The sequence below is a fragment of the Olea europaea genome, chromosome 18 (assembly GCF_002742605.1).
Source record: "Olea europaea var. sylvestris chromosome 18, O_europaea_v1, whole genome shotgun sequence".
Taxonomy (NCBI): Eukaryota; Viridiplantae; Streptophyta; class Magnoliopsida; order Lamiales; family Oleaceae; genus Olea; species Olea europaea.
The window spans coordinates 31778276-31788380 of NC_036254.1; the positions used below are offsets into that span (position 1 = coordinate 31778276).

At 36.1% G+C, this 10105-nt stretch overlaps 2 protein-coding genes across 5 annotated transcripts; one reads left to right on the plus strand and one right to left on the minus strand.

Annotated features, from left to right (window-relative positions):
- The first annotated feature begins 101 nt into the window (after window positions 1-101).
- Window positions 102-3909, plus strand: LOC111368198. Of its 2 annotated transcripts, XM_022989454.1 has the most exons (3): window positions 102-486; window positions 666-785; window positions 2483-3909. In XM_022989454.1, the coding sequence occupies exons 1-3, from the start codon at window positions 349-351 to the stop codon at window positions 3764-3766; spliced, it is 1542 nt and encodes a 513-aa protein (XP_022845222.1). In that variant the 5' UTR covers window positions 102-348; the 3' UTR covers window positions 3767-3909. The 2 variants fall into 2 exon arrangements, with proteins under 2 accessions (XP_022845222.1, XP_022845223.1); XM_022989455.1 differs by lacking the exon at window positions 666-785.
- Window positions 3910-4179: 270 nt separating this feature from the next.
- LOC111368199 (snRNA-activating protein complex subunit) lies at window positions 4180-10096 on the minus strand. Of its 3 annotated transcripts, XM_022989459.1 has the most exons (8): window positions 9236-10095; window positions 9097-9140; window positions 8356-8444; window positions 8166-8256; window positions 6977-7072; window positions 5793-5918; window positions 5445-5702; window positions 4180-4633 (listed from the first exon to the last, which is right to left on the minus strand). In XM_022989459.1, the coding sequence occupies exons 1-8, from the start codon at window positions 9294-9296 to the stop codon at window positions 4352-4354; spliced, it is 1047 nt and encodes a 348-aa protein (XP_022845227.1). In that variant the 5' UTR covers window positions 9297-10095; the 3' UTR covers window positions 4180-4351. The 3 variants fall into 3 exon arrangements, with proteins under 3 accessions (XP_022845227.1, XP_022845225.1, XP_022845226.1); XM_022989457.1 differs by having other exon boundaries at window positions 8356-8439; window positions 9097-10096; XM_022989458.1 differs by having other exon boundaries at window positions 9097-10094.
- Between the last annotated feature and the right edge of the window lie 9 nt (window positions 10097-10105).

Consider the following 10105-nt stretch of genomic DNA (forward strand, 5'->3'; position numbering starts at 1 on the left):
TGAAACAATTAAAATTTACGGACCAAGTAAAAGGCCTTTAAGAAAGTAAAATTAGGGAATTTATTTATATTAAGATTAAGGGCAATTCACAACAGCGGGATCCAGAAATAAATGGTGGAATAGGCCGAGTCTCCAATCATAAGAGAGAAGCCTAAAGCGACACATTCCCGCAGGTACTGGGAGAAACGCACACTACACGCATTAACTAAAATGAAGAAAATGCATAGAGAGAGATAAGCTGTAAGCTTTTTGCCTCCTCCTGTACCTCCAATACATTGCCATTTGAGGGAGAATTTTGGTTCAGAAATTTTCAAGGGTGTTGTCTGTGAGGACCTGGTGGTGGTGGAGATGGGTGGCAGAGCTGGTGGTGGAGCATCATCTCAGATAAAGAAAGCGGCTAGAAGAATCTTTGTACAGACATGTGGCTCTTTTTGCCATAGACAACAAACCCATGTTCTTGATAACTCCACCAGCACGACTGCTACAGTAATTCTCATTCTCTATCTTTCTCCAAGAATTCTGAACTAAATTTGCACCATTTTTGTTAACGAAGATGCCCCAAATTTCTTCTGGTTCTGATTTTTAATTCACATTTTCTCGACCTGGTTAACAAAATTTTAAATCTTGAGATAAATTATGATTTTGTTCTTCAATTTATTTGGTAGGGTTCTAGTGATTCGCCTAGTAATTCTTCTTCTGCATATCCCAAGAAGAATTTTTCTTGCAATAAAGTCTCTTCAGAAATTGGGCAATCTGATTTAAGCGCTGACCCTTCTTCTAATAAGGTATCTTATTTATCGTAACGTTAGTATTTTCCCTTAGCAGAATGCCTTAAATTCATCTCTATTTGCTGGATACATTTGAAATATTTTTGAATTGGTGAATCTATTTACTTCTCTTATTTAATGCCTCATAATTTACTATAAATATCCTCATCTGAGTTTTATATTGTCAAAGTAATTTAAAAAGTTGAATTAAATTCTGGAATTTAGTCAAATTCTCATCGTGAAATCTTAATTCGTTGCCCCAACAGGTTGAGTTATACTCCCTCCGTCCTGTCCCAATTATATAGGCTTATTCATTTTTCACACGGATTCAGAAATCTTCTTTAGCCCCGTTTGCCCCCATTTTTTTGAAATGAAAATGGGTGAAATAATATTTTTTTGAAAAATGAGTGGATGAAAAAGAAGAAAATTTATGAAAATTTGTGTGGTTGAAATAGGTGAGAGAATTTAATGGGGTTCAAACGGTGACTTTAGAATTTAATGGGGTTCAAACGGTGACTTAGTGTCATTCGAAAATTAATTTTTGCCAAGAGTTTTCCCGGCTTACTCCTATTTAATTTTCAATATGTAGTAGTAAATTATTGTTGGGATTAGTAAAGAGTTTGAATGATTTAATTTGAAAAAATGAGAGTAGTTCCATGTTTACAAGAAGTGGGAAATTTGTGTATTTGGATGATTTCAAAAAATTGGCATATTAAGTGGGAAAATTGAATTAGAGTATATTGGTAGAGAAACAAAACAAAATATACTAAATTAGGAAACATGCCTATATATTTGGTACAAGAGAAAAAGGAAACTCAGTCTATATAATTGGGATGGAGAGAGTAGTAATTACTCTTAGACCTTCTACTATACGAACTATTTGTGGATTCCTTCGAATTAACTCCCAGGGATCTATAAACCCACCTGGCCCGACTCGGTTTTACACCCTATCTTATACGGTGTTTGTTCAACAAAATCAAGAGGTTGAAATTTTGAAGTCTTATTGATGAAATGAAACTTTACTCCACAAACTTATATAATGCATAGCAATATGAATCTATGGAATTGCTTATAGAAGGGAATGTGACATACATCATACATTGGATAAATGGAGGGATGAATAAGTTGCTTGAGAACATTAAATGTTATTAAGCTAAGAATAGTCATGTGAATCAATGTGATAAGCTATGAAGCATGGACACGGATACGAACAAAGACACGTGGATGCACGATTTTTCAAAGAAATTTTAACATGATACGTCGTCGACACGTTGGTTAAGTTCTTTAAAATTCTTCATTTATATAGTATAAATTTAGTTTTATACTTGTTATTAATTTTTCATATCAAAATCTTTTAAATATGAGTACAAATTTATTATTTAATAATAATTTTGAGTTAAAAATATATAGTACTCTTGATAAAGAGGAAAAAATAACCATGGCAAAGTGTCCAACAAGTGTTCGTATTCGACACATGTTGGATACGAACACGCTGCTATAGTTGAAGTGTCTGTGCTACAATAGTGATTAGTTAGTCCCCACAAATTTTCTACTATGTACCCGAGTTTTTGCCTTGTATAAGATTTTTATGCTTACGTTTTCTGTTTTCCGTTTTTCTCGCTATAGTTTCTTCTAGTTTCATTCGAAACATACTTCTATGTATCATGCATTTAATTTTTAGAGACCTTATGTATTTTCCTTCGTTTCTCTTGCAGAATTTGTGCCCTATATGTCTTGATCCTCTAAATTACAGCTCCGGCAGCAGTCCTGGCCAAGCAATATTCACAGCACAATGTTCTCATGCTTTCCATTTTGCATGCATCTTGTCAAATGTTAACCACGGCAGTGTCACTTGCCCAATTTGCCGTGCACATTGGACTCAGCTACCTCGCAACCTAAATACTCGATGTTCACTCCATTACAACAAGACTGATCCTATTCTAAGGATCCTTGATGATTCAATTGCTAATTTTCGGGTTCACAGGCGATCTTTTCTAAGATCTGCTCGATATGATGATGATGATCCGATCGAGCCTGACCACACGACTGATCAACCCCGTCTCTATCTCTCTCTAGTTCCATCACAAGATCATTTGTCTAGTTCTTCTCCAATGGCAGAATCACCACGTGCCGTACAACATTTTTCCCCAACCGGTGGAAATTCCTTTCTCTGCTCAACAAATAACAGAGCTTATCTTTCTGTAAAGTTAGCACATCAACCTGCAACTGATTTGGTCCTAGTTGCAAGCCCGAATGGGCCACACCTGAGGCTCATGAAGCAATCCATGGCACTCGTGGTATCCTCACTACGTCCCATGGATAGGTTGGCCATTGTTACCTACTCATCTGCTGCAGCACGCATTTTCCCTCTAAGGCGCATGACTTCATATGGAAAGCGAACAGCATTACAAGTCATTGATCGGTTATTCTATATGGGACAAGCGGATCCAATGGAAGGGCTAAAGAAAGGAGTAAAGATACTAGGTGATCGTGTCCACAAGAACCCGGAGTCATGTATCTTGCATTTGTCCGACAATCCATCAAGATCCTATCATCGATTTGACGTTGAAGTTTCAGTTAAAATCCATCGATTCCATGTAGGGTTTGGATATGGCACTTCAAATGGGTTTATCATGAATGCATTCGAAGAATTCCTTGCAAGAACTCTTGGAGGTGCGATTAGAGACATCCAGTTGAGGATTGGGGAAGGTGCTAGGATCATCAGCATCGGAGAACTCAGAGGTGGTGAGGAGAGGAAGATTCCAATATATTTAGGCGAGTCGAGACATGTTCGATTGGAGTTTAGCTATGTCGACAGTGAAGATGAGCACATGAGGACGGGTGAAACTGTTATTGGCATAATAGACGAAGGCGATAGAAATGACAGTGCAGATACCATTTCCATATGTGGTAGGACTAGCAGTGTTGAGAGTTGGGACTACCATGATCCTTTCCTGGCTAGAAGATGGGCTAAACATTTGCATGGCTATAGGCTATAACTTGTGCCATTTCTTGCAATCTTATAGAATTCTTATAACTAGATATTGATCGGATAGGATTGTTATTAGGCATCTCACCATTACATTACATTCATATGTCCCCTCAACTAGCAGTAAATGAAATCAAATTGTTTTACATTTCAGCTAACAAATATTCTTGGTTTCAACCATTTCTTATCCTATTCGATAACAGCATTGAACAGAATTAGTCACAAGACCAAAACCATTTTTTCCCTCAATGCTATCTAATCCTCAATATCGAACATGCTATAATTGAATGAGCACATAGTTAAGGGAGTTAGTGAGCAAAGAAAAACTGATTTACCCCATAGGCTAACCGACCCATGTCTAGCATGAGATTGAACGTCTAAATCCATCTAGTTGATTGAGACAGACAGTATAAACTATCAAGATATCCGAGTAACTTCTAGCCCAAATGCCAGATTGAGTAAATATGACCTTACATGGTTTAATCGAGTCTGCCAAACATGCTAAAAGGTTTTACAAAACCGAATCATCCCTTACAAGAGTAGGATAAATATTGCAGAAATTATCTTTTCCATTGACCAATGACTGTTATAACAATTATTCATGATGATAATCATAAACAGAGAAATCACTATACAGCAGAGAACCATTTTCGTAGTGAAGCATGTAATAACAAATATCACAAAAGTAGCAAGGATTCTCCGGAGCCCACTTGTCGTCCACTGTCACCTTTTCTGCCCGGTAAATCTTGCAAGCAGAGCATTTCCGATAACGCAACTTGAATTGAAATGTCACCAATGGATAGGCTGCTCGGTTTTGTACATCCTCGGGGTGAATCAACCTCATGTCTCTCAATACAATTAAATGCTTGCAATCCCCCTAGACAAACAACATAAACCAGTTCGAATAACTAAATGCAAAGGGCTTTGATCACAATGAAAATCCAGGAAATACATAAAATGCATACTTTGTACTCATGTCAAAACTGCTAGTACAAATATAACCTGTCACTTCCAGGTTCTAAATTTACATTAACTAAATATATGATAAAAATGGGGCAAATGTTTGCACAGCGTGACAGGTGGAAAAAGGGAAAGAAAAAATAACATAAACCAAACAAACGATGCTAAATGAAGCAATTAGCAACAACCACTCAAGCTTGACAAATTACAAATGATGGGATCCCAAAAGTACCTAGGGATATGGAATGGCTATATTTCGTGCTCCTAAATGTAGTTTTCAAAAAAGACAAAGAATGTTGAAAGGAATAATTGATCATTATAAGAAAGTCAAATAAAAAGATAGGTGGCACTTAACTCAGTAAATAATATAGATAACAACAATCTTAAATGCTAAGAAAAACCAATGGCAACATATGAAAATTCTTCGAATTTTTATCAATGGGCTTTTAGTAGAATTGACCTGCACATAAAACATTTTTATCTTGACAAAATTTTCTATTCCAACTTTCCGATCCTGGTCGTTGGGTCCAGGTGATTGGTAACAATGAGATGATTGTGGATGGGCGGGGTCCAGTACAAGTTGGTTCAATATGGGTCTTCACACATCCCGCCAAGTTAGGAATCACAGGCAGGTTCCTAACTGGATATTGAATTTGACCGCAGCGTGTTCGATTAAAACGTAAACCCCATTAAGAAACAGAAATTGAGGAAAAAGAAAGAGAACATACCTGGTGACAGTAAAGATATCCAGCACCAAGTCGAAACCTTAGGTCACAAAACCTTGTATTTTGCATGTGAAGAGCTTTAAACACAGGCAAATGTACTTTCTCGTTGCCCAAAAGTGCCCTTTGCTTTTGTTGTAATTCACCAGCAATGATGCATTCCCATTTTTCAAGTGCATCATCCTTAGAGTGCTCAAGCCAATCAAGTATGGGCTGGCTGTAGTCTATAGCGGAGTGTTCCCTCATATCATTGCAAAATACATCCTGCAAAAACATTCCAATTGGTGTTAGCAACTAGTTGGGGATAAAAGACATAGTTCATTTTCAGTAAACAAAGACAATGCTGAAATCTACTTCTATTAAGAAGTATCCAGAAGGATCATGCTGTCCCGCCTTTCTCATGATCACATCAGTCAAGCAATATATTTTGTCTCTCACTTCAGTCAAAAATTGCCGTCCAAGAACCAAAAATTCTTGAGTCTACAAACATATTAACATAATCATCAGTTGCTGTCAGAAGTGAAAGAAATCAAGGAGAAGAATAAGTCGCCAGAAACAAAAACATATATCCTAGAACGAGACCTACTTAATCAATTAGCATTAAAGTCAGCTTCTTTTAGGCTCAGGGCAGGAATGAATACAAGATTCCACAGAAAAGAATAGAAAACGTAAACAGGTGGCAAGATAGAAAAGGACAGAAAAACTACAATATATAACCCATGCAGTCTTCCCAGCAATAGATAATTTCTTCTAGTGCTAGATCAGAAAATTAAAGTCTCTCCAATCTTCACATGTAAGAACCTTCTTGATCCTTTATCTATCAGCTCATTTACCAAAGAGATTCTCTCAAACTACAAGCACTTAAAATATAAGATCTTTGGTATTCCAACAGCCCCACGGACCAGGTCCTGAACTTCTGTACCCATCCCCTAGTTAGCCATGCATCAATCTATGCATTCCATACAGCTACAAAGAGAGGAGAACAGAGCATTATAACAAATAAGAAAACAACCTTGTATTTAACCATGGAAATTCAGACACTGGGAAATTGTGTATCTTAACAAAGTTTATCTTGGTATAGTCCTCCAAATTATGGCAAGCTTTGTTCCAAAGAACATTTGGAACCTGGTAAGTAATCATGATTACAACGAACAAGTTCAAGTGAATGGTGATGAATACAACCCCAAGCGAAAAATAAGAATAAGGGAAAATGAAGAAACAAAGACTATTGTTTCAATAGCAAGAGTCGAGAATGTAACCAATGAAGATGGGTTTGATTCTTCGGCATTTGCAAACAACAGACTGGATTTACAAACTCACATCTAAAGGACATTGTCCAGTGCTTTATATTTCTATATTATATATCAAAACTTAAGCTAATATCATTTTAGCTGAATTGCATTCAATTAGAGAGATACAAAGTTCAAATGGTCCGGTAAAAAAACCAAAGATAAAAGATAGACAGAAATTGAAATCCAACAATAAATATCAGTTCTCTTTTGTGGATATTGAGATGCAAGAAAGTGGACGTGCTTTACCTTTAACCAAGAGCGCCTGTTATGGTATACCTCAAAGCAAAGGACAACCTCAGGAAAATGCACTGGTACACGTTCACAAGTATTAGAGGATTTCACCTGCCATGCGTTTGAAAGTGACATTAAACACCATAAAGGTTTGAATCAGCAAACAATGGAAGAAGAGATCAATTAATTGGACATCAATCATTATCATTCCATCAGCTTTAGGTTCCAAAAAGATGATTAAGCATTTTCTAGCTCCAACAACAACGACTAAGCACCCCTTTAAAGACAAAATTAGTGAAATTTTGGGTATAGAATGCATTTATCAACATGAAGACCAGTCCAGCTCTCCAAGTTTCCAGCATTTTTCTTTATTTTCCAAATGATACAAATCTTAGTAAATATGGTACCATACCATGAAAAAAAAAACCCTGAAGAATGAAATGTAGATATACATAAAGTGGAAATACTGTGAGAAATTGCAGAGTTATTTTAGATGATACAAAAAGTTGACCAAGAAGAAAAATGCAATCAAACTGATATCTTTTCTTTCAATAAAGTGATGATAATATTTTATCCTCGGTATCAAACAAAATGCAAATGCAAAAATAACAAGTCATAGTCATAGTCTACTTCATGAAAAGGAGGCCTTGACAGCTTGAGAGCCTCGTTAGCCTCCCAGTGAATTATTATAGCAGCACCCTTCAATGCATGCACACAAAAAAGATTTGTTACAACAACATGCTTAACCACACAGAAATATAAAAGAAAACCGCAAGTAGAAGTCTTGGCCTAGCATGCATATAAATTACTTAATTAGACAGTAAGCCCCATCTTTTTTAAGTACCATAGATACACAATGTCGAAACATCTTTAAACTTATTCCATGACTCAGAGAAAATCAATCAACAGGGACACCAACAGCATCTACATTGCTTATTTTCTTTTGTTATCCAGAGAAGGAAAAGGATATATGTATTAGCTTTCAAGTAATGAGTAGAAAATAAGAAACTTTACTAGCATTCTTATCCTCATTAATATATACAGAAATGTAAGATTAAATTCAATACGAAACAGAGAATTTACGAGCAATGCATAAATTTGGTAACCAGTGAACTGAATAAAACTCGAGCTATTAAAACAATATCCATATGCATCACACACATATGACAAGCAATGAAAGCAAATAGGCATTTAGGCAGTGAACCTTTGTTGAAGTACTTGTAGATTTGAGAGATCTTATTTTATCATCCTTCTTTGAGAATGCTGCTCCAGATCCAGAGGTACCACAACTACCACTGCCCAATCAAAAGATAAAAGGCTAAGGTGAACATAGAACAGGACAAGATGGATATATCTGGCTATGGAAGTGAATAAAAACTTTGAAAATTGCGTACTTAAATGAATGCAACCTAGCAGCCGCTTTATCTTCTTCTTGTTTTTGTTTAATCCTCGCAAGTTGCTCAACCTTTGCAGTATAGCTTTCCTAAGAAAAGGGGAGAATTTCAATAAAGAATAACATTAATTGAATCAATAAAGAAAGATAAACCAGTTACAGACACAACAAATATGCAACTGCTGAAGCAATTAGTATATTCTGTAATGAAAGGATGGATAGCAGTGTCATGGGTGCACAATCAACATCATGAACTTTACAGAGTTCAGGGTGTAAATGGTGGACAGTAATGTAGATAGCGTACATTTTGAGGGAGCAAACACCAATGCCACCTATTTAGCGGTGACACTAGGGAGAAAAATATGTACTGCATCCTGACAAGGCCTATGCCATTAAATTGATGTAAAGAGTGACATGGCTCATGGTTACTTTCCACTGTATTCTGAATATTTAACTTACTTTAAGCCTCACGAGATAATCACTGTCAAAACAAACAAATATTGAAGGGAATAAAGTTTTGTATATTCGGACCTAAACCCAAATCAACATAATGTCCAAATCAATCGACAAACAGCTATGACCTTGTAATCCTAATATAGATCTTGTACAGTAGTAGCACATTAAAGACATCCACTACCCAGTCAAAGATGGAATAAGAAAGAAAATTTGTTTGCCTAATGAAACCAAATTAAAACATCCCAACTATAATCTGCCAAATTGGGACAAACAGCAAATATCTTACTTCAATAAAATGGTTCTTCCTTTTGGTTCGCCTCTTCCTTTTCCCTGAAACGGTTTTATTAGATTTCCTGTTACAAGTCGTAAGAGGCAAATGATTCGGGGACTCGAGCGAAGATGACACGTGCACTGCCATTTCTGACCTTTCCAAACCAGTTTGCTCGGTGCTGGACACATTGTTATCTGTTCTTCTGAAAAATTCATATCGACGATGAGATGCTCAAATTTACCCTAGTAAATAGCAGCACATAAAATGATCTGATAACAACAATATCATCTACTCTCCTGAAAATTTCATATCAAAACTAGATGTAAATGAAATGCTCAAATTTACCCAGGTAAATAGCAGAACAGGTTATGATCTGATAATTAAAAATACTGAAGAAGAAAAATAATTGGTGGTGCAATGGACGTCCACTTTATCTGGTCCATAATCATATGCGACCACCTGGACTCCTTTCCGTGCGCACATAGTTTGGTTGTAGGTTTTGACACAGGGAAAGGCCAAAGGAGAATTCATTATTAACAACTTGATCAAACAAAAAACATAAAGTACAATTCATTGTTAACAAAAAATTCCTTGTCACGGGTTAAATGGTCAACTTGACTTTTTTGTGGCCATATTCACTGCATTTAAGACATTATTATTATATAAACATCTTTAATTTGAAGATAAATATTGACATTCAAACAAGAAACTATGGTTCATACAGTTTATTGACGTAAGTTACTCAACTAATCAATACAGGAGCTTCATGTGGGCTACAAACAGACAGATCAATCAATTGCTTTCTTATTTAACCTAATAAAGCAAGCTTTAAGAGGTTTCACCCTTTGGTTGTAGCAAAGTTAGATGATTTGTGAAGTCCTCCTAATCAGACACGTCTTTTTTTTATGTAAAAAATGGTCAATTTGACCAAGAAAGTCAAAGATGCTATATAAGTGGTGACGTATGGAGTATTTGTTTTCCATGTTTCCTGCAAGCAATGTCACTATATTACTAATATCAAAAG